This window comes from Triplophysa dalaica, chromosome 18 (genome assembly GCF_015846415.1).
Source record: "Triplophysa dalaica isolate WHDGS20190420 chromosome 18, ASM1584641v1, whole genome shotgun sequence".
NCBI classification, from domain to species: Eukaryota; Metazoa; Chordata; class Actinopteri; order Cypriniformes; family Nemacheilidae; genus Triplophysa; species Triplophysa dalaica.
The window spans coordinates 3055132-3079882 of record NC_079559.1 but is presented as its reverse complement, the minus strand read 5'-3'; the positions used below and the strand labels follow the sequence as shown (position 1 = coordinate 3079882).

Genomic DNA, 24751 nt, shown 5'->3' with positions numbered 1-24751 from the left:
TGATGTGAACAAAATCAAGACGGTGTTAAATAATAAATTGTCCAATATTTCTTACTACCTTAATTCTTTTTATTAAAAATGTCTTTCGTTTTTTTGTCAAAATTTTCGACTAGTTAAATAGACTATTTTTGCCACTCAAAGTGTCATTTTCATTACTGCCAAATTATATTCCTCTACCGCTCTCACGAAAGTCTGTAAAGCTACTTAAAAAAAAGTTTTTTTACATTTTAATTCAATTTGTTTTCCGTTCTCCTCATTTTGTTCTTGTGCTTTTGTGATGACTGATAATTACATGAATCTTGTCTATATCCGAGTCGCTGAAGCTTCAGGAACGACTTCATTTTCCTTTTCCATTTTTCTCTGTTTTTAGGTACTCTTAAGAATACGAAATTCACCGCTGCTAACTTTTAGACTCCGGATGCCTGGTATTCCCATTAATAACAATTATTGCATCCACAAATGGAAATATTATGTCAATTATAGTGAAGTGAGGCCCACGAGTATAATTTGATGGGCAGAGATGAAGTCATTATGGAACTGGAAAGGGTTGCGGAGTTTGAAACCTAAGTGCATTTCTCTCGTAGATGGAAGAAGTGGATAAATGGTCTCGCAATCAAATATATTAGAAAAAATGAACATTATGGAGTATACGTGAGGAGAGGAGGACATCAGCGAGATGGGTTCAAACAGCCCTGATCACGTTAACCTCGTTTCTCGTGCATTTTCGCTCTCTTTCACTTCATTACAGTCTCTTTCGCTTCTCTTGCAGGCGATAAACGAGTCGTGAAGCTCTCTCTGAAGTCCAAAGAGACGGGTCTCAAATTCATCACCACCGATTTCATCTTCTACAATTGCAGCATCTTGCAGTCGTAAGTATGACGGTCGAAAATGTGTTTCTGACCTCCTTGCACAGGGTTTGATTGGATTGGTTGGCAGGGTTTGATGTGCTTCCTTAAAGATTCCCTTGCAAACTCTGCTTGGCCGCTTTGTCAGCGTTTTCTCTCTGGATTCAGCACTTTTTGCACCTGACATCCTTGCTTTTACAACAGCGAAGCTGAACTTTTTAAACAAACTATTAGTTATTATATCGAAGAAAAGTTAATTGATAAGACGTTCTGTTAAGGTTCACATTGGATGTTCCCGGTTGTGTCTGTTTGGAAGTCAATGCTTTGAAGAACCCATTACATTGTTTGAGGAGCTTTCCTTACTGTATTTTAAGTATTTCTAAATAGCAGCGAAATAAAGACCGTTTCATTGGACTGGCGCACCGGGACTGCAGTTATCTTCCGGCCTGTGTTTGGGTAGTGTCTAATAATATAACTATTTATATTTAATTTAACTGATATTTATATTAATTAATATTACTTTTTTATTTCATAATAATTGTATTAGGTACATTTCATATTCATGTGTTCTTTTAATAAATAAACAATCTGTGGAATGGGTCCTGTAGTTTGGTCGCATTTAAAGAAACCATATTGTACATTGACATCTAGTGGTGGAACTTGGAATCGCAGTCTATATTCTAAATATTGGAGAGACAAGTTTAGCCAAGTAACAGTTTCTTTTGATAGTTATCAGAAACAATCTACATGCAATTCATTGTTTGTGAATGGGTACCGGAAGTTAAGGGCAGTCCACAAATGTGTAAAGTTTGTTTATGTTATCACTTTGAAACCGTCTATACTTGTGTCAAACGGACTAGCTGTTGAAGGCGGATGTTTAACGTTATTTGATAGCATAATTTATCTGATAACATTGTCATATTTTATTGCCAACACAATCTCATTGGAATTCATACCTTTTTACGAGATGGCCAATTGTTATGAATTCATATTATCCTACTCTAACTTATTTTCACACCAGTGATGTTAGGTTAGGTGTGGCGTTGGGAAAGAAGCTCAAGTGTGGCTTTTTTCTTATTATCGTATGTTATCGTAAGATTCATATCGTGCGTAAAATACGTAAAATAGTTAAGAATTCCTGTGTGATCAGATCTTGTATTACCAATATAAAGTAGTTCAGCTGAAACCAGCCTTAACTGGGTGACGGATTTAAGATGGTCTCCCAGTCTGGTTTTAGCTGGTTTAGCAGGCTGTTTCAGAGAGGTTTTGGCCACTGTTTGCTGGTCAAACTGGTTTTAGCTGGACACACTGGAACCCGCTAGCTAAAACCAGCTGAACACCAGGCTAGAAACTTGCTGTTCTTAATTGGTTTAAGATGGAAGTCGCTTTTTTAAGCTAGCTTTTAAAAAGTCAATTTATGGTCCATTGGTATTTAGCTAGTTTTGGCCTTTGAGTTCCATCCTGACCAGCTAAAAACAGATTAATAAGTGTCCATTACCTCTCTAAAACCAGCTTGCTTAACCAGCTGAAACCACCCAACCAGCTTAGGCTGATTTTAGATGTAGGGAAGTGAATCTTCCATCCAACTCTTTTCATTCTTTCAAATCAAATATCTGAATGTTTTGGCAAAAGTTTTTTTTTTGAGGTTTATTGCTAGCATCAAAGATGCAAAATATGTAACTTGTTTTGTTTAAAAAAAACAGGGAACGTCTATAAGTCATTCTACATTCATCATAATTTTGTCCAGAGAAACTTAATAACTTTCCACATGCTGTTTTTCTAAAAGTAAAATTCTGGCTGTGCCTGTTGTCAGTTAATGAGTGTTCCCTTTCTGTCGGTCTCTCGACGTTGTGTCGAGAACGACAGATGGGGTTCGCCCTTGAGAACCAATCAACTCTGACTACTATAGAAAAGGCCAATGAAATTTGGCGAATGCAATTTGCATGCCGGGCTCCGCCCCCGGAAATCCGGTATAAAAGGAGGCCGGCGTGCAGCATTCACTTACCTTTTGTTCTTCAGAGCCATCGCTCATGAGTACAACTCAGGATTCAATCCTCTACAACTACACGCTGGTGCTACGACGTGTTACAGCGGATCGTCCCTTCCTGCAGCGACCTTCCCCTGGGCGTCTCGGCGGTTCCGGAGGTGTTAGAGATTTTTTCTAAAAGTCCTTTTCAGGACTGACTGAGCATTCTCCAGCGCGGCATGTCCCGCTGTTCTCTTGGGTGCGGCACCCTCATCGAGGAGGGGGATGGACACGATCGCTGCATTAGGTGTCTGGGCGTCCAGCACACTGAAGCAGCGTTCGTTGACACATCTGCCTGCACTGCGGGCAGATTGTCATTCAGAAGTTGCGGTCACGGGTGGCTGTCTTCCTACGGGAACCAGCCACCATTTCGTCTGCTACCCGGGCTGTGACATCTGTGGCTACGGCCCCGATGACCACCCACGTTAGCAGCGTTAGTGATACGGGGAACTCTGCGAACGTAAACCCGCCAGCCAAGTGCTCACGGGCCGATCGCACCCCGATTCGCTCTTCTGAACGTTCCCCAACCGGCGGTGGCATACCGTCCGGATCCTCACGCACACACTCGGAAACGATGTGTGACGTAGATGAGATGTCGCTCGCAGCATCGGAGGGAGACTGGCATCCGACTCTGCCGAATCCAAACTCCACCCCCAGCGGTCGAGTTCAGGAGGAAGCAGAAGTGATGTCATCCGTGCTAACCCGGGGATACGTGGTTCCCGAGGTCGGTGCGCGGTGCAAACCGCGCCCACCCCGGGTGCCATGTTTTTCCCGGAGATGCATGAGGAGCTGTGTAAAACTTGGAACGCTCCACTCACGGACCGTTCCAGTGAAACCAGCTCCGGCTCCCGTACTTCCCTCGATGGTGAGGCAGCCAAGGACTGCGTCGAGATCCCCCGGGTGGAACGTCCGCCTGCGGTGCACCTGTGCCGCGGACGGCTACCACCTGGGGGGGGATCGACCACTCCTACCGTCCAAAGCACGTAAGACTTCGGCATCACTGGTGTCGAAAGCTTGCGAGGTTGCGGGCCAGGCTGCCTCCTCTCTCTATGCCTTGGCCATCCTGCAGGTCCGCCAGGCCAGGGCGTTGAGAGGGCTCCACGAGGGTAAGGCCGACCCGGGTATAATGCAGGATCTCCGTGCCACCGCTGACAGCGCTCTACGGGCGACTAAGGCGGCGGCACGGGCCCTGGGTCGGACGATGTCCACGGTAGTGGTCCAGGAGAGACACCCCCGGCTATACCTTGTGCAGAAGAGTGACAGCAAGGAAGTCCGCTTTCTTGATGCACTCATCTCGCAGGGTGGGTTGTTGGTAACACCGTCGAGGACTGCGCTCAGCAGTTTTTTGACGGCGAAGCAGACAGTGGCAATTAACCACATTTTTTTCACGCCGCGACTCGGCCGCCTACAGGCCTCCGAGATCTCACGTGACGTCTGCTTCCCTGCAACCCAGGACCCTTTCGACATCGGCTCCGGTTCCTGTGCCCCCACAGGCGGCACCCCGGAAGCAGAGGTCGAGGGGGAAACCTCCACCCCGTCAGCAACCTCCTCGCGAGAAGGGACACTGACGGGAAGACCCCAGGGAGAACAACATCGGGCCCGAACCTTCACAGCCACGGCTCTGATCGGTCGGTACGGGACGACTCCTGCCTCGTCACCAAAGCCGGGCCCTTGTTAGGGCTTGGCGCCCACTTACTCACTGAGTTTTCTGTTCTCCCCGGGTTTACTTGCAGCCGATCGCACACTCCACTGGACTGTGCTCGGCGAACCGACCTCACACCCTGGCGAGGCGTGAGGTCGTACACATACGACAGCCGTCACCACTCTCAAACCGACAGTGCGTGCCGTTGTCCCGCCAGGCAGGTAAGCAGGCGGAGCAAAAACCTTCCCTCCGGGGACTCCCCGCGACATGGTTAGCTCTGCCAGCCGACGAACCACCCCCCGTGGGAATGATGAAGCAGACCGTCCCCTTGGTCACCCTGTCACAGTCCCTGGGAGCTCGAGAGCTGCCCACACTGTCTCGCTGGCTAATGAGGGCGGTCCGTCTTGGTTACTCGATCCAGTTCGCCAGAGACTCACCCAAGTTTCGGGGCATCATCTCTCCCTCTGTCAGAGGCAGGGACGCCTCCGTACTTCGGGTAGAGGTCACCACCCTTCTGGCAAAACAGGCATCGAGTTCGTCCCTCAAAACCAAGATGTTCAGTGGGTCACCACCCGCACTTCATCGTTCCCAAGAAAGACGGCGGGTTGCCCCCAAAGGCTGCGTACCCTGAACAGAGCACCTTCACAAGCTGCCATTCAGGGTGCTCTCACAGAGGCGCGTCCTGACATCTATGAGGTGTCAGGATTGGTTCGTGGCAATCGACCTGAAGGACGCTTACTTTCATGTCTCGATCCTCCTCGACACCGGCCGTTCCCACGGTTCGCGTGCGAGAGGCGGGCATATCAGTACAGAGTCCTCCCTTTCGGTCTGTCCCTGACCGCCCTTTCTCCCTGAGAGGAGGAAGGCGAGCGGGTACTAAACTATCTCAGCGACTGGCCTATCTTGGCACACTCGCGAGATCTGTTATGTACACAAAGGGACCTGGTGCTCCGGCACCTAGGTCGATTGGGACTCCAGGTCAACCAAGAGAGGGGCAAGCTCTCCCCAGTGCAGAGCATCCTCTTTCTCGGTATGGAACTCAACTCTGTCACCATGTCGGCACACCTGTCCGCAGTTGTGCCCAACCAGTGTTGAACTGTCTGAAATGAACATTTTAGGCAGACAGCGGTCCCCCTGAAACAATTCAGAGGCTCCTGGGACACATGGCGTCCTCGCGGGCTAATACCCCTCGAGTTGATGCACATGACACCGCTCCAACACTGGTTTCAGAGTCGAGTTCCGAGGAGAGCGTGGCACACCGGCAGCAGGCGCATGGTGATGCCGCCCTGCTGCCGACGCACCATAACCCCTAGTCTTTATGACTTTTTCGACGGACTCAGGTCCCTCTGAGCAGGTTATGAGGCAGGTCGTGGTGACGACTGAAGTCTCCCTGCAGGGGTGCGGTGTAGTGTGCAACGGGCACGCAGGTGGGGTGTTGGACGAACCCCCGCCTGCGCTGGCATATCAATTGCCAAGAGTTGTGGGCTATGCTACTTGCACTGAGCAGGCTACGGCCTCTCGTGCGAGACATACACGTGCTGTTCCGAGGACAGCACTATAGCTGTAGCGAATACAGATCGTCAGGGTGGCGTTCGCACACAGCAGCTAAACACAACTTGCTCGACGCCTCCTCCGGTGGAGTCAACAGGTGACTCGTTCCCTGCAGGCCACACACCCCGGGCAAACTGAACTAGACAGCCGACGTGCTTTCTCGCCAGTTTATGCCTCGTGGAGAGTGGCGACTCCACCCCCGTGCAGTCCAGCTCATTTGGAGGCTGTTCGGGTAGGCCCAGGTAAAACCTGTTCACCTCCCGTAACACCACCATTTGCCCGCTTGATAGTCCCTGCCCTCGGCACGGATATCCTTGCGCACAGCTGGCCGCGGGATGGGCGGAAGCACACCTTCCCCCCCGGAGCCTTCTTGTACAGACTCTGTGCAAGGTCAGGGAGCAGGAGCACCAAGTGTTATTGGTTACACCACACCGGTCTAACCGCACTTGGCCTCAGAGCCGATGCTCTGGACAGCGACTCCCCCTGAACCATTCCCCTGACAGAGGACCTGCTCTCTCAGGGGAAGGACACGTTCTGGCATCCCAGATCAGACCTCTGGAACACCCATGTCTGGTCTCTAGACGGGACGAGAAGATCCTAAGATGGCTACTCCCCCTATACGGCTGAGACCATCACCCAGGCTAGGGCCCCATCTACTAGGCGGTTACACGCCTCTAGACGGTGCCTCTTCTCGTCCTGGTGTCTTTCTCAACGAGAAAGACCCACTGAGGTGCTTGATCAGGATTGTGTTCCCCTCCTCACGAGACTGGAGACTAACATCTCCCTTCCACACTGAAAGTGTATGTAGTCGCTATTGCCACTCATCACGACTCAGTCGGTGGAAAGTTTCTAGGGCAACACGACCTGGTCACCAGGTTCCTAAGCAGCGAGAGGGCGGAATCCGCCTCATCTCCGCTCCATACCCTCTTGGGACCCTAAGTGGTCCTGGGGAGCCTCAGGGCCCCCCAAAGAGCCCCTCGGAGGTTCCGATCTTCCTCATAGAGTAAGACGGCCCTCCTGACGGCGCTCACTTCCTTCAAGAGGGTAGGGGACCACAGAGCATCCTCCGTGTCCCTGGATTGCCTTAAACTCGGCCCTGGAAACTCTCACGTTATCTTGAGACCCAGGCCCGGGTGCGTGCCCAAGAAGTTCCCACTACTCCCTCCGGGGCCAAGTGGTGAACTTGCAGGCGCTCCCCATAGGGGAGGAAGACCCAACCCGATTAGTGTTGTGTCCAGTACGTACTGGACCGCACGCAGAGCTCTGAAGCTCTGACCAGCTCCGTGTCTGTTGGAGGACAGCAGAAGGGGAAGGCTGTCTCCAAACAGAGGCTGGCGCACTGGGTCGTGGACGCCGTTACGACGGCATTCCGATCTCAGAATCTCCCATGCCCATTGGCAGTGAGGGCTCACTCCACACGGAGTTTAGCCACCTCCTGGACACTGGCAGAAGCGCCTCTCTAGCAGACATCTGTAGAGCTGCGGGTTGGGCTATGCCCAAACACCTTCGCAAGGGTTAACAACCTTCGCGTAAACCCGGTGTCAGCCCACGTCCTGCGTGGCGACATGTAGGACTGGCATCCGGGGGGGCGTATGCCTGCGAAAGCACCTTTCCACCCTCTAACAGGTTGGGTCAGTGTGCTATTTACCTTTTCTTCTTACCCGAACACATCGCTAAGAAACTGGTACCTCACCAGCCTCCCTTCTTACCCAGACACTGGTTAAGAATAGGCATTCCATCCATCACCAAACAAGCACCCCCTGGGGGCTGGCTGGGCAGAGCAGCCTTCCCCCTTAGGCCGGGATACCATGTGAGCTATCACAGATAGCTCTAACCGGACCTAGTGCTACCGGACGTCTGTAACACCCCCTCCGTGGGCTGTTCCGTCTGATGTATCCTCATGAGAATGGTTCCCACTCCTGGTAACCCATGAGCTTCCCCAGGTGGGCCTCCACCTCGCGGTTAACTACTCAGTCCGCACGTTCCATGCGTTCTCCTCCAAGGACGAGACCATACCTATATCCACCATATTCCTCCCCACGGGTAGGAGGTGGCCTCTGTAGCGCTTCTCTGATTAAGAGTCGCGCTTACCCGGTGTAAACTGATCTGGACGGCCTCTCGCCTATAGAGAGCTAAGGCCCCGTCCGTGAAAGTTACCGGTCAGGGCTGTACCCATCTTTCTCCAAGAAAGCTCTGGAACCCCCCGACCACCACACTGGAAGGTTACAGTCTCACGAAAGCTTCGAGATGACACGCCCAGGCTTGTTACCGTCGCTTCGCTAGAGATTGTGACGCGATACAGCGTTGTGGCGTTTTCCATAGGCAACCCCATCTGTCGTTCTCGACACAACGTCGAGAGACCGACAGAAAGGGAACGTCTTGGTTACGTATGTAACCTCAGTTCCCTGATGGAGGGAACGAGACGTTGTGTCCCTTATGCCACGAACACGTATCGTATTCTGCTGCAGTTTGAGAGGTCTCAGGCTCTTCAGAACAAAGGTAAGTGAATGCTGCACGCCGGCCTCCTTTTATACCGGATTTCCGGGGGCGGAGCCCGGCATGCAAATTGCATTCGCCAAATTTCATTGGCCTTTTCTATAGTAGTCAGAGTTGATTGGTTCTCAAGGGCGAACCCCATCTGTCGTTCTCGACACAACGTCTCGTTCCCTCCATCAGGGAACTGAGGTTACATACGTAACCAAGACGTTATTACTCCAGAGGTGTGAGTGCGGTACTGATGTGTAATTGCAGTGAGGTTCAGTCTTCAGGTGGCTGGATAATATCAGAACTCAGATGGAGTCAAGGGCTCAGGTTTTATTTGTGCTGGAGTTCATGTGTTCTGGTTTTGTCAGAGTAGAGGAATCACGCACCACGAGTCAGAACATCCAGATTTATAGTGTGCAGATGGTCGATTAACACTTTATTCTCGATGCGGTACGAAGTTCTATAAAGGCCAATACAGAAAGCATTAAGTTGCAGTTTAATGGGTTGAAAATAAAACCAAAACCGACAAAAAAGTAGGTAAAGTAATCTGGAATTTTGAGTTGTTTACAGAAATAGAGATAAAAGACAACATGTTTTTTTAAGGCTTCTGAGATTAAGTGGGTATAAGATGCAAAGTGAAGTTGACAATTCTATGCCTTAACGGCAAATGATCAGATTTACATTTTTGCTTGTTGTTTATAAACAAAGATAACAGTACAGTCCATTCAAACTTTAGTGTCTCTCTCTATATATGTGTGTGTGCTCATTTGCACTTCAATCACTGAGGAGTCAATACAGTGACTGAAGACAAGTCTGTTGGTCCCAGAGGCCAAGCACCCCCATGTTTATTTCCCCCAGCCACTCCCCCATTGAGCCGGGCGCTTTACATCACTTAACCCAGTCAGCGAGCACAATCACGCATTGTTAGCGCCTACTTTGTTTTTCTGACCAATTTCGACTGTGATTTGCATCTGTGCGAAGGGAAATGTGAATTGGCTTTTCAATGGCAGCTAAACAAAGCAAAAAGGGCCGAAATGCAGCGGTAATTGGAAGGAAAGCACCACGTGATAAACAGTTCACGCCTAGAAATTATGAGCGCTTCGTCGGCTGTCGGACTACACAACGATTTTTTACACGAACCCATTCGCGGGCTCGACAATCTGCTCTCCGGCGTGCATGTGAGTACAAGGGCCCGTGCTGATGCGCGGAGCCGGGCTCGGCAGTTGCCATGGCAACCCACGTCCGAGCGAGGCCTGCTACCTTGCCAGTGGAACTCGTGCCAGATTTCCTGTTTCCACAAAAGCCCTGTGGGAATGTTTAGCCCTGCAATTGTTTTCGCCTCTGGTGTAGCCGGTGAGCAGCACTCGCAGGGCTCTGTCTTCCATCTTCATTTCCCATAATTCTTCGGCCACCCTGGCCTGCAGGAACCCAACCCCCAACCTCATGTCCCCCTGCGGGATAATAAGCACCTGTGAAATAAGCGCAGGGGATCTGAGAGCGGGGGTTTGAATTTTGTGATGTTTGGTCTCGGAAAACCGAAGTGCGTTCGAGGACGATTGTTATGAAAGGGCTTATATAAACCTTTGGAAAACAAATGTAGTCCGTTTCATCTTCTCAGGCATCTGTTTACAGGGATCTCTGTGTACTAGTTAGTTTTGGCTCGAAGTTTGGTCATTCATCCAACATGTGATGCTCTTTTGTGTTTTATTACTTAACCTAGATTTCAGGACGGGTTTATTAAAAGACAGTTGTTTGGTTAGCCTTTTTTGTTAAACGGTGGACAAGTTTCAAGGTGGAATTGTTGATCACCGGGTTAGATTCACTGGAGTATAAGTTTGAATAAAGAAAACATTTGGGGAGAAAGATTGTCGACTGAAGCACAAAGTCCAGGTTGGTTTATTTAAGGGAGAGTTCCGTTTAATGTGCTGTATTTAGAGTAGGGGGCGCTGTTTTTTGGGGGGCTAGGGCTGAAATACGGTTTGAATTTGAGTGCGTGTTGCGCATAATTTATATCATCCCTGAAAGCTTGAATAATGCGGGAAATTTCCTTTATCCCTTGTTTTCATATTATCTCTGATCAAATAATAAAATAAACTCGCTGACGCAACCAAAATGAACTCAAAATGCGAAACATTCTGTCATTTTCTAGAATTTAGTTCCACAGTCAGTGCTGCACCGGCCTCCTCCTGACCATGTCTATAAAATACTATTTCATCTTGAATCTTTCGCTGGTTAACATTCAAAGGCCACAGGTTTTACAAAATGGCGCATGCTGAATTTAGGCGTCTGCCGGTGCACAATACCTGTGACACGACCCGTTTGCTTTTAAGAAACAGCATACATCACAGAGAAATAAATGTTATATTTATGCACTTATAGTTAAAGCAGAGTCTGGTGTACGAAACTACAAGCTGCGCGGCGGCAGCTTAACATCAACCTGTAATAAATCATGGGCGAACCATTCACGTGATTAAACACTACTGCATGGCCACAGCACATAGAGATCCGCCCGTACACACACTGACTGTAGACCTCTCACCCACAATCTCAAATAAATAAATATATAATTGTCTTAATGATGGCCTGAATGCAAAACTCCAAACATGGCCTTCCTCTTTCGAGGTTGACGGTGATAAAGTTCCGCATGAGGGCATTAATGTCCAAGCTGTCCGGTACAAAAAGTCATTCATGTTTTTAATAAATATTAGTGAATAGACAAAAGAATACAATTTATTTCATTTTGACACTGTTAGGTTTTTCTTTCGCTCGACACCACTGGGTGCTGTAGCCCCCTCAGCACCCCAACTTCCCACGGCTACACCCAAAAATAAGATATCTGTCATGTATTCACACTCATTCAAGACCTTCGTGGTTTTCTTTCTTTAGCAGGACACAAAAGATACTTGAAGAATGTTTGTAACCAAAGACATTCATACAGGTTTGAAACAACTCGAGGGTGAGTCAATCATGCCAGATTTCTTTTTATTTGAGTGAACTGTCCCTTTAAGTGAAAGTCGTAACGCACAAACTCATGATTTGATTCTCCATTCCATCGATGTTAAAAAACTCACTTCATCAGAGTGTCGCCATTTGGCCGCGATGTGTTTTCAGCCCATGCTTAAATTAAAGCTGAGTGAATTGATGGGCCTTAAACCCCTGACACAGCATATTGCATATTTCAGGCAAGACTTGCAGGTCCGTTTGCAGTATTTACAGTGTGTTTCAGCACCGCTCGCCTCCTCCACCGGCTCCGGTTTGCGTCTTTACCTTGCATCTCATTAGAGAGCGCACCCACGCTGCATGCCTCACGGGCTGTGGTATTAGATTTAATGCCGCCCTCTAACCGAGTTAAAATGCATCCATACAGCGAAGAAACGGAATTAACTTGTTTAAAATGACCCATGATAATACATACGCTATTTGTGTGGGTGAATTGTTTGAAACTATAAAATAATTGTTTTTTATGTTTCACTACAAAATCGAAGAAGGTCATTTTCTTTAAGCGTGAAAATTAGGCGTGCTTTTTAGGTTAATTAATTTTGTTGGCATTAAGATGCTATAATTATGACATTCAAAGGGACGGTATTTTTTTTATTGTTAAAACTAATTTGAGAGGGATGTAATGTTGTCATTTATTGTTGAATGACTGTCTATCTTATGTGAAGCATAATGTAAGTGACCGAAAGCCTTTTTCATACAATGGAAGTCAGTAGAAACTGACTGAGCGTTCACACCAGGCGCGACTTGCGCGAATATATTGTGCGTAGTTGAGCTCTTTAAAAACATTTTGTTACTCGCTTGATTCACTTCACAACATACAAGAATTCGCGTCATGGGAGGGGCTTCTGCTCAGCTAAGAGCATTTTTACAACTTACCAGATTGTCCGACCTCCTCACTCACTTTCTTCCAAGCAAGATCCTTTTTATTCCTATTTCGATAAAAGTAAGAAGATGTATCGTACAGCTCCAGGTATCCACATACAGCAACGATATATTTGTCCTCCATTGTTGTTTCGGATTTCTGCCTCCTCTCGCTATGTCGTAATCACGTCACTACAAGAGCAAGCTCCTGATTGGTTAACGCGGTTCCGAATAATCGCCAAAGTTCTGATTTTCCAACTCGCGCGATTTTGTGCTGCACAAAAAAACAATTTTCTTACAATCTTCAATTTTAATTGATTAATTTTTATCATAAATGTATGTACAGAATGATATTATTTGATGCACTACCTTAAATGTATAGTTATTATTATATTATATAGTATAGTTAATAAATAAAGTTCAGCAGCATTGTTTTACTTTAACTCTTTCAATGCCATTGACGAGTTATCTCGTCATTTAAAAAAAACTCTTCCCCGCCAAAGACAAGTTATTTCGGCAATCAGTGCTTTTACTGTTGTACAGCAGGTGGCGCTATTACACACCACTGGGAAAAAGTACAGAATCCCAGAACGTATATGTTTTAGCGGTTTTTAATGATTGTTCGGAGCGTAATCTGGGCAGAATCTGTGACAAAAAAACGTTAATTATCGCTGTTTAATCAAAATGATGCATTTTTGTAGAAACCTACCGTCATATACAGAGTGATAAAAAATGAACAAATGAAGATAGAAGAATACGGTTTCTTTTGTTTAAAAGCTGAGACTCTGTTCTTTCATTTGACATGTTGTTTGTCCATGTATTCTTTACAGAAAATTTACCGTGAGCCATACAATTTTGGTGAAAATGTTAAAACACGCTGGCGGCGAATGAGTTAAAGGTATAGTTCACCCAAAACTTTAAGTTTGTTTTTCCAAAGATTTGTACCAAATAGATTTGCGGCACTATTGAGTACCATAGTAGGAACAAAATGACATTTTGGTTTCCCACATTCTTCCTTTGCGTTCAACAGAACAAAGACATTTATAAGGTTATAAGGTTATATCATTTTATTTTTCTTGCTCCTTATGTTTTTAGGGTCAAATATGACCCAGACATTTCTTTGAAAGATTTTCGTAAGATTAACTGCGATATTTTTCTAACAGACATCGCTCTGTGAGAAATCTGAGAAGAAAAGTGGCCGGTACCATTTTGCACCGACCAGGAAGCCTGCGAAGGCTCACTGCAAACGTCTCGGATGTTTCAAACGTGACCACCAGACCTTCTTTTCTCCTCCCGCGGGTGTTGCAAGAGAGTGAAAGAGATTATAGCGAGCAGTGCACCTCCAGGTCTGGTGTGCCTAGACTGTTGAGTGCTCTCTGAAGGCGATTTAAAGCGTGCCTCTGGAGACACGGATGTGATTAGTATGAGATATGGCTCACACCCCGGCCTCCGTGTGCCGGCGCTCGCCTGGACTAAAGACCGGTGCGAAGGCAGACGAGAGTCAGCGTGTGGTGAAATAATTCACGTCCGCAAAAGGTTGTGCGTTTATGTCACAGCGTGTGCTTTGTGTTGTGATCTGCGCTTCGTCCTGCGAGATCACAGGTGTCGTCTGCTCGCGTTGCTCCGTGGGATGTGACCATTTAATTGGGAATTTCATTAGGGCCGACGTCTGAAAGGCCTTTTCAGGGTTGAGTTAATGACTAATTGAGAAGTGGCGAGAACGTTTCGGGTGTTCAGTGGCCCTCAAGGATTAATTGTGTGTGTTGTTGTGAAAGAGGGGATTTGTGACATATTGACCACTCAGATTTCCACAGCAGCGTCTTCATTCACGCCAAGAGTCTGCTCGAGTTATAACTGACCCGGGGTTACCTCTAGAAGCTTTAAAGGACAATGATGGGATTTGTAGGATAGTAGTTTACTGTAAGGTTTGAAGGGAAGTAAAGAGTCAGAATTTTATTTTGGGTGAGCCGTCCCTTTAAATGTCATTCACACAGAGCAATCGTGCAAATTTTGCAGACATGTCCTGTCTATGTTCTGGTGTGTTGTGATGTTAGCTTTCCTGTAGCTCAGTGGTGAGAGCATTACGTTAACAATGCAAGGTTGTGGGATAAAAGCGTCTGCCAAAGGCCTACATGTAAATGTAAAAATGTAAATGATGTAACTCTCTATTGTTTCTCCTCTTCAGGTGTTCGTCATGTGTAAGCAGTCCGTTTCCCTGTAACTGGTGTAAATACCGTCACATCTGCACTAATAATGTGGCCGAGTGCTCCTTCCAGGAGGGCCGAGTGAGCAGCGCTGAGGTAAGAAGAAACAAAACTTTTGCAAAATGCATGTACAAAGTTTTAGCGGATGGTAGGACTGAAATCTCAGTAACTTGTATAATAATTATTTTATATCTGAAAATAAAATATAAACATAAATTTATGTTCTGCAAAAAACTTTTGACGAAATGCAACCCAAAAAATTGTGTTTGAAATGTTAACTAAATTAAGATCCAGGCAAGTGAATAATTTCGCATTGAAAAATCTGGTTCTCCGTTTTTAAATGTTCAAAAATCATAATAAATTTTTTTTATAGAAAGTTTTATAGCTGTATTTTTTTGTTATTATTATTGAAAAAGGGATTCAATCAAGTTTTTTTTTAAACACATCTGCCCTCATAAACGTTCATCAGAAACGTTGACCTCCCCCCACAGAAATTTCTTAATAGGATTGACCGCAAACTCATATTCAAACCGGCTCCATTTTGTTGGAATCGCCCATCCTTCAACGATCCAATCAGTTCTCGATGTGGGAAATCAAGTCCCGACCTAAATTTTCTCTCGTTCCAGAAGCCGTTTCACACGGATAAATGCCTCCATACAGAAAAAATACAATTGTTACCTCCGTTTCATGCAGACTTGAACCAAAACGTCCCAACTGCAGTTTGACTGACGTTACTTGTAATGCACATTAAAAAAATATATATTTTTCTATCAGAATCATGTTTTTTCAAATGAACTCTTAAATATAAAGTTTGACTACAAACAGTAAAATAATTGTAATGCATTGTTGCCTAGCAACAGTAAACGTCTTGCCTCACATACAGTTATCTCTGTGCAAGCAGCATTGTGTGTTTTGAGAAAAACTCAATGACATGATAATTGTATTAATATTTTAACAATTATTTTACATTACCTCTTGCAATAGACTTTGTAGTGTAGTCTGTTTTAAGTGATTTGACTCGATAAAAATGTTATACCAACATCAGTTGACATAGTGTATGGTACCAAGCTTTGGTCTCTAGTGATCCAGTAGCAAACCGATCATGTTGTTTAATCAAATCCAGATGTATTATGTCTCGATTTTCATTGTCAGTGATTCAGTGTGTCTCAGATGACTCATTAGCTCACTGTCTCAGATGTGAGATACATTCACATGTTCTAAACGGATCTCCTGTTCTCAGTTTCCTGCATTACCCTGTGATATCCCCTGAAGCATTGGCATTCTTTTAAGCAAAGCATGCACGTCATTGTACCTCACAGGAAAATAAAGTGAACACAACAGAACTGTTTGTGCATCCATGTGAAATCCACATACACCCCTTTAGACCTGGAGCCAAACTCACATCTGTATCTGTCAATCACACAATCGGTTCTTTCAGTCAGAAGGAAGCACGCTGTCCGTGGAACACTGGGAACTTTCTCACACGCTTCATTGTTTGTCTCTCTCGAAACTTGCTTGAGATTTCCAGCCAAGACATTTTTCCTCGATGAATGTTTACACTGGATGATAAGGGGAAGAATTGTTGCAAATGTCACTGTGGTTCAGAATAGAAATTCAGTTTTTAAAGGCTATCATTTGCAAGAACGTTTTACATATCGTGACAGTCTGAGTGTTCCTCAGAGACGCTAGGCTTTGTTGTGTTACTTCAGGTGGTCAAACCTACCCCGTTTTGAAATCTGGCTGTTAAGAAAGGGACTTTTATTACTTTGGCCAGTAAGCAACCACCCAGGAGACCCCTAGCATCATGAGCAACATTCTTTTTCCCCCTGACGTTTGAGAGCACAAGTCCCTGTGCACCGGAAGTTGCGATCGTTTTTACTTCCGTATTTGGACGCATTTCCGAATGAAATTGAAGTTCTGATGAGAAAATGGTGGGTGTGGCTTTCGTCTTTCTCTGCGATTTGATTGGATGTATAAAAACAGTTGCATTCTGAAATGGAACTGGCAGCATACTGCCAGTAGGAGTTTACGGATGCTCCGCCCAAGATCCATCGTTTAAGATGGACAGTCATTACAGGAAGGAAGTGAATTTTCAGATTTTAACTGTAGATTATGAGTGCTATCGCATTTTAAAAAGAGAATGACCGACATTGATAAACTATTTACTATAAACGCTGCAATATTTCATGAAAAAATAAGCATAGTAAAGTTTAATTTCACTGGGACTTTAAAAGTACCGTCTAGGCGATTTCTTTTCACTGTGCACCTTTAGTATCAGTCAATCATGCTTTGTGGTGCAGTATTGTGGATGAACAAGCGCTTTCGGGTTTCGGCTGCGTAATTTCTTTCAGAGTCTCAGGTGCTAATGGCTATCGAGCCAAATAACTTGGCCAACTTTTTGTTGCTGCCTTTTGTTTGTGGTTACTGCCGCTTGAAATTGGCCCAAGTGCTTAATGTCTAGGTTGGTGTCACGTTGCCAGCCAAGATTCTGTTGCGGCGAGGAAAATAATAGTCTTTGCACAGATTTGGCCCAATCTGTGAATAGATTTACATCTTGTATACCCGCCTTCTACTGTCTCTCTCTCTCTTGTCTTTCTTTCTCCACTGTGCTTTTCATCTCCTTGACTATTTGTGTGAGCGCATTACTGCACACTCGACTGAGCCGTGGACCGCTGGCTTTTGAGGGTTGAGAAGTTACTCCTGCGCCTTGTCAGAGTTTTATTGCACCTGATGATTGAGGCGAATGAAAAGAAAACAGCATATGTGATTTTTAGCTGCGTGGAAACCAGATGCTGGATGCATTTGGTTTATATATATCTCTTGCGTTTCTTTGCTTCGTGATTACAATTTAAAGCTTTAGTTTGGACCATGTATCAATTTAAAGGGATAGAAAAATGAAAACTCTGTCATCATTTACTCACCCTGTTGACATTTTAAACCATAAAATGTTCATTTTTGGGTGAACTGTCCCTTTAAGCAAAAGTGTTTTTCATAATAAAGTTGTATCAAACCATGCATTTTGTTAATATATATATTATTTTTTTAATAAATTGTGTTCCAAAAAACACTTTTCTTGCAGTGTAAATTATATCATTTGCAAGAGACATCGACCAACATAAAAGTGAACGCTTAGAGAAAGAATTTGTGTTTTGAAATGTCTTTTCTTTAAATTGGCTAGTCTGTTTGGTGACAAATCATGTTTTCAGCTTTCACATGCGCTCCCAAACACATGAATATTTCATCGGGTCAGTGCCGCTGTTTCACGCCACCATTACAGCAACAGAAGCTGCCGGGCAACTAAGTGTTTCATATCTGTAATCCTGACATTAGCGTTTTTCAATTAGAGAAATTATTAACCGCGCGTCCTCCAACCAGGTTAATTGGATCTGCAATCAGGCCGTGTAGATAATAAGCTTTAATGATAGCCATATGAAAGATTAAAAATGATTTGATATATGATTTGGACTTTAAATAAGCACAACAGGACAGACAGCCATACAATTAGCACCTGCTTCATTTCACAGAGCGAGAGAGAAAGAGAGATGCACAAAAAAGCCAAGGCGGAGCTAAAGAGAAAAGAGGCAGTGCTTCCTATTTTTGTTGCAGAAGGGGGACAAATTCCACACGCCCCTCAGCTTTTGGCACATTTTAATTTTACACTTAACTGAACATCAAAGAGATGCGTTATCGGTCCTTATCAGAGCCAGGCAGCAGCACCACGATATGCCCATCTCTATCTGTCGCCGGGTTTCTCTAACTTCCCCTGCAGCTGTAGGTCTGACAATCTTCTTATCAAACCCGCCCTCCTCGGTTTGTGAAAAGACTTAGTCAGCGAAACGCGGTGAGTCACTTACTGTTGATGCTGGAGGGTCGAGTGCTGGAATATCGGGCCGACAGATTCTCCGCCGGTTTGTTTTGAAACGCACGCAATGCACGTGCAGACCAACTTATGAGTGTTGCGTCTGTGAAAAAAGATTTAAAGAGACAGTTCACCCAAAAATGAAAATTCTTCCATCGTTTACTTGCCCTTTTGTCATTCAAGACTGTATGACTTTCTTTCTTCTGCCGAACTCAAAAGAAGATGTTTTGATGTTTGATGAAGAATGCAGGTAACCAAAAAACATTGAACCTGATCACGAAACCACGGAGACATTTCTCGAAATATCTTCCACAAAGGAAAGAGTCATATTTAGTTTTCGAACATCGTCAGGTGGCAATTTTGGAACTGTTTTACATTTAGTCATTTAGCAGACGGTTTTATCCAAAGCGACTAACAGAGAGTTAAGCGAGCAATAAGCGATATGTCCTACAGGAGCAATAATACAATAGGTGCTAATACAAAGTGACTAGTACCTGTTGTAAGAAAAAGCTAGACCGATACCTGTTGAGAGAAAGAGAGAGAGAGAAAGTGTTTTTCTGCTTCTTGGTTTAGAAACACAGTCTTATGGAGCCGGTTTGGAAACGAGCGTGCTGTCATTTGTCATTGGAAGCATTTGCCGTTGGGCAGAAGCTCGTGTTGGTGTGGGTGGAGAGCATATGTGGGCTATTGCTGTGATTATTGCACAAGCTTATTTTTACATGTACAATGCGCAGTAGTTGTGTGATGGGTGTGAGTCAGTGATTTCAGACCCTTAAACTGACTGCGGTGTTTGTGTGTGTGTAAGAGACAAGCTCAGTGGAGTGTATCTTCTCCAGTGTAAGCTCTGCCCCAGTGCCTTGGCCCCGGCCTTTGAGAGGTGCTTCAAAAAACAGACATAAAAACACTTTTCACACTGTAAACAGTGCAAGTGTGACGGGTCTCTCCAGATCCCAGCGGCCTCCAGAGCCGTGGGCCTAATCCACTGAAAAGCAACCATCCCTCTATCTCTCTCTCTCTCTCTCTATATATATCCATGTCTGTCTCTCTCTCTCTCTTAATGTCAATTTAAAGGTCATGACAAAAACTATAAATTTCTATTGCCAACGCATTCGCAGCTGTGATGCGTATATAATTTACAGTGGGCAAATACATAGTTTACAAAGAAGTACTGGTGCCAAATACAGTGAAATTAATATAAAAATCGAGATAAACAAGAGAAATTATAAAAAACAGCCAAAATATTAGCACATTTAAATAACAAAATTTGACCCCCGATCACAAAATTTAAGTAGCACAGATTTTTTTTCAGTAAAAGCCAAAAATACATTGTATGGGTCAAAATTTTTCTTTTATGCCAAAAATCATTAGGATATTAAATAAAGATCATGTTCCAAGAAGATATTTTGTAAATTTCCTATGATAAATATATAAAAACTTTATTTTTATGAGTGGATTGCCTGCCACAGCGCCAATTTTCTTTTATTTTGATTTTTTTGCACTCTCAGATTCCATAGTTTTAAACGGTTTTATCTCAGCCAGATATTGTCATATTCTATCAACTCATACATCAATAGAAATCTTATTTAATCAGCTTTCATATTTTGTAAAAATCTCAATTTCGAGAGATTGACCCATAAGACTGGTTTTGTTGTCCAGGGTCACAAATAAGGAAACATTTTAAATGATTCAAATCTTCTTTCTCTCTACTTTTCTCTCTTTCTGCCTATTTATCTCTTCTCCATCTTTCTCTAGTGTATTCCATTGAGTGTTTTATGGCAGCTTTTTGAGTGTTCTCCAAAGTCAAAGTGATGGATTGTAGGTCTTTTCTCCAGACTCGACCCCAAAATGACATAAGGCTCGCTTTCTGTTGCAAATTGGGTCATTATTGTACGCTTAAATGTAGAATAAAACACTTTAATCAGAAGTGTTTAGAGTTCAGAGTTCAGTTGAGGTTTAGTTGTTTCACAGAGGGTTCCCAGGAGGTCCAAGTGTGCAACACAAGTACATTTAGAAGAAATTCTGTCATTCGTATTTTCTCATGCAGTTTTGAAACTGTATCATTTTATTCTTTGGTGAAACACAGACGGCAACATGATTATGATTATCCGAGTGTTGACTTTTTTATTCCATACATTAAAAGTGAAGTTTAATGTACATTAACAAGCTTAATAAATCTAGTGTAATGAGGGCATCATCCGGGTACATAAAGTGCACTTCTTTTTTGAACAATTTTAATATGAACGCACCTTCTCACACTATTTATTCTACAAAATGGCATAGAACGCATACAACTATAGAGAAATATTTGAGGGTAAACTGAATTTAAGAGACGGAGCAAGTGTTTTTACTGTAAAATGTTTAAGAAAACAGGTAGGACATATTAGTACAATAGTAGACGTGTGAGGGATGTGATGTGATGTGAAAGAGCGTGAATGAGCAGCGTAGCACAAGGTGGTGGGTTTGGTGAGAGATAATTACGACAAAACAAAAGACACAATCACATTGTGATATTACAGTGCAACAAATACAAACACAAACAGGTGTAAACATGCCAGCAGATGTTTTACCGCGGTGACGAATTTTCCAGTCTGTCAGTCGGTATCCATGACTTAGGATACGGCAGTAAGAGAGTTTGATGGCAGATCTGATTTCGAGAAGAATCGTTGTACTGTAACATTTTGAGAATCTATCCCAAAATCTGTTATAACTGCGATTTAAATATTAAGTCAATTTAAATATATTGTTCACGGTAAAGATGCAAAATTATAACAACCCAATCCAGTGTCTGACATTCACACAAGTCACATAAAAAAATTCCTCGTCTGTTCATTTAAATGCACATGCGCATACTTTAACCTTCAGCCAATTAAAACAGCCGTAAATTTGTCCTTTCCGGTTTCAACCGGTTCTGAATGCAGTTTGCTGGCGTGTGTTCTAATAAGGGTCTCATTTTCCAGATCCGTTGTATTAAAATGCGTTTCATTATGCCTGTACATCAGCCGCGGATATCCTCCTACACGCCGCGTCTGTTTGGCAGTTTTGTCTAGTTGATGAGGCTGCGGCGTGTTTGTTAAGCACATGGTTGGTGACCTCTGGGAACAGATGAACCGCGGACCCCTAATTACAGCCCACCCTCTCGCCCCGCACTCCTCAGCGCCTAAAACAAAGCATTCCTGCCATCTGTAACCGGCTCTCCATCTGATTGTGTGGTCTCGGAGATGGAAAGTTTTTTGAGCTCTTGGGTCAAGCGGGAGCCATAAAACTGTCTCTCTTTTAATGGAGAAACAGAGCGATAGAGTAAATATGATGTTCCTTTGAGGATGGTGGGTGCATGTTTTTGGTCATTAAGTACCTTTGACAAAAGTAAATCCATGCGATATATATACACAGATTGACAGATTTAGGGGATTGTTTTGAGAGAGTCTAGTAAAGAATATAAATATTTTGCTTAACAATGTATCTGCAGAATTTTGTATATATTTCAATTTATATATATGTTTCGATATATATAGAATGACAAATTGTGTTTGTTTTTAACCATTAAACTTTCTTTTGTTGAGAGGATTGCGGTCACTTTTCTAAACAAAGCAATTTAAAACTTTGGTATGTGTTTAAGGGTAAGATTTCTGTTTGCCTGATGCCCTAGACATTCATTCAAGGAGGGACCCGAGGCATGTCAAGAGACCAGAATATCATAGAGGCTTGTGTATGGGCTCTTTGGATTTAAGCCTGTAAGCTCCCACCATAGCAACTGCATAGGAATGCCCCGGCAACCACCCATAATAATAATGTCACTGTGAAGCCGTGTTTTGGATGAACAATGTTCATACGTGTTCTATATCAAACATGTATTTTAAGCCCGAGCCTAAAAGCCTGTTTTAGGAATTATGAATTATTGGAATCCAGCACAAGAACGATAAAACATTGACAGCCAATCAAAATCCAATTTAAAGGGGTCACACATTTAAAATGTGAAACTGCAAGTTTACAGTACATTATCATCCTTTGGCGTGAATGCTAGTATAGTTATGATTTTAGTTATTTTTATAATTATTATTATAATTATTATTATTATTAATCTTCACCCTAACGTTCAACAAATTTCTTTGTTCTAATGAACACAGCGAATTGGACGAATGCTTGTACCCAAACAGTTCTTGGCCATCATTGACTACCATAGTAGGAAAAATTGCTTTTGAAAATTTCTCTGTTGAACACAAAAGAAGATATTTTGAAGAATGTAGGAAAGCAAACCGTTCTGGTCCACTTTTGACTACCATTGTTATTTTTCTTTTGAAGGTAGTCAACAGTGGCCAAGAACTGTTTGGTTACAAGCATTCGCCCAAATATCCTTCTCTCTGTTTATAATAACAAATTTGCAACAACTCGAGAGTGAGTAAATGATAACAGAATTTAAAATTTTGGGCGAACTGTTCCTTTAAGGTCATTTGAGTGTGATTTTTCTGACTCCCTGCTTGGCTAAAAGCTGTGTCATTGATTGACAGCTGGCCTGTTATGCTGTAATAAACTCTCTCCCTCCGTAACATTTATCATTACAGAAAGCTTAATTAGCTTATGTATGTATTTAACCTTAAAGAGCAGCACAGCGGGGACACGATTCACCAAGACTAATGACCACGGTGAGATCGCACACGTTTTCAAACTGTACCAATTTCCCAACGGGACCCCGGCGCCTCCCCACTCCTCTTTTCCTTCACAGCTTCCTCTCTCATTCTCACTTTGATGCTCTCGATTCCTCTCTTCCTCCGATCTTATTTCCAAGATAGTATCTCTCTCTCTCGTTCCGTCCGAAGTCTCGTCTCCGTGGGGCGAGTCTTTCATTAAGGAGCTGCGGGCGGAGGTAATTAATTGTCAGATGAGTGACAGTGACGCCATTAGCTCAGCTTGAAGCACGCTGGCTGCCGCGGACCTTCAAGCCGGGCCCTTGGCTGCACAGGAAGTGACAAGGGGGGGCGTCTGTCAGCAGCTAGGCATTACATAGCTAGCTTGTTCTGAAGCACCCCGTGGTGAACCGGCTGGCACGGAGATGCCGTGAGTGGCCACTTTCATGCGGACTGGCCCTGGTTCTTTTATTGTCTTGTGCCAAAAGCTAGTGATAGGCTATCTTGTTTTTACATTAGCAGACACTTTAGTGTTACACAGAGAAGGCCAGAAGGGATGTTGAGATCGGATGTTGTTCTTCTGATAAGAGACTTAGACCAATAATAGACAGTGAGAGTGCTGATCAAGTGCTTTCTGCATGTTTTGAGTCGTATGTGCCAAAAAAAACTGTTGATTCACTTGTCCACTAAATAGGGTTGTGTAGTATTTTGTGTGCATCTTTTGTGTGGTACCGTTTCATACCTACGAATCCCACGGTGATGTAAAAAATGCTTAATGTAACCTTGGGTTATCCATCGTATACCTTACAGTATATTTTCGGGGGAGTGGGGAATTAAAGTAAATTACATTTCTATTTTTTGGGGGGATTGTTAATTCGGCCCCGTAAAGATCTGTTATAAGTAATACTTTGTAGTTTATTGATTTGCAAGTTAGCTTAATTAGATATTATGATGTTGATTTAGTAATATGTCGTCAGTAAAGCTCTGATATGGACAATAAGTTGTAGTTTATTTTGTACATTTTTTTGTATAAACTATGATGTTAGATTATTATTTCGGCGCCTGTAAAAATATAATGTTGACTATAATTTGTAGTTTATTTACAAATCACATAAATTATATTTCTTATTTTGTATAAACACAACTCAGTTGGAATATTAATGCGGCGCCTGCAAAGATCTGATATGCACAATAATTTGTAGTTTATTTATTTACATGTCAACTAAATCATATTAAAAAAAATTGTGTGCTGATATGATGTTTGATGATTAATTGAACCCATGTTAAGCTCTGACACGGACAATAATTTGTAGTTCATGTATTTGCAAGTCACCACTTGAGCAAATTCATGCAATCGGAGCTTTCAAAACTCACCCGACATCTCATGCATGCCATTTAAAAACCAGCCGAAGAATAAGGTCAAAAAATATCATGTAACATTTAATTGGAACGGCTCCCAAGTGATCCGCAGTCTGATTTATTTTCCTCTCTCCCTGCACGGAGGCAAGGAAGCATATTTCATGGATTATGGCTTATGAAGACCGAAAATGGGATTAACAGGGTAGAGGAATGGAAAAACGTGAAATAGGGAGCGAGTGAGTGAGAAACCCACTGCTTGGGAAATTATATATGTAAGCAACAATTCATTTTTTTCTTG

General features: G+C 43.8%; 1 protein-coding gene across 1 annotated transcript in view; it reads left to right on the top strand.

Annotated features, from left to right (window-relative positions):
- The window catches only part of plxna3 (plexin A3), a 137912-nt gene that overhangs the window by 71688 nt on the left and 41473 nt on the right, over positions 1-24751 (top strand). The window contains exons 8-9 of the mRNA XM_056772406.1: positions 770-869; positions 14595-14709. Of these exons, the coding sequence (XP_056628384.1) occupies positions 770-869; positions 14595-14709 (215 nt within the window). The remainder of the gene's footprint in view (positions 1-769; positions 870-14594; positions 14710-24751) is intronic.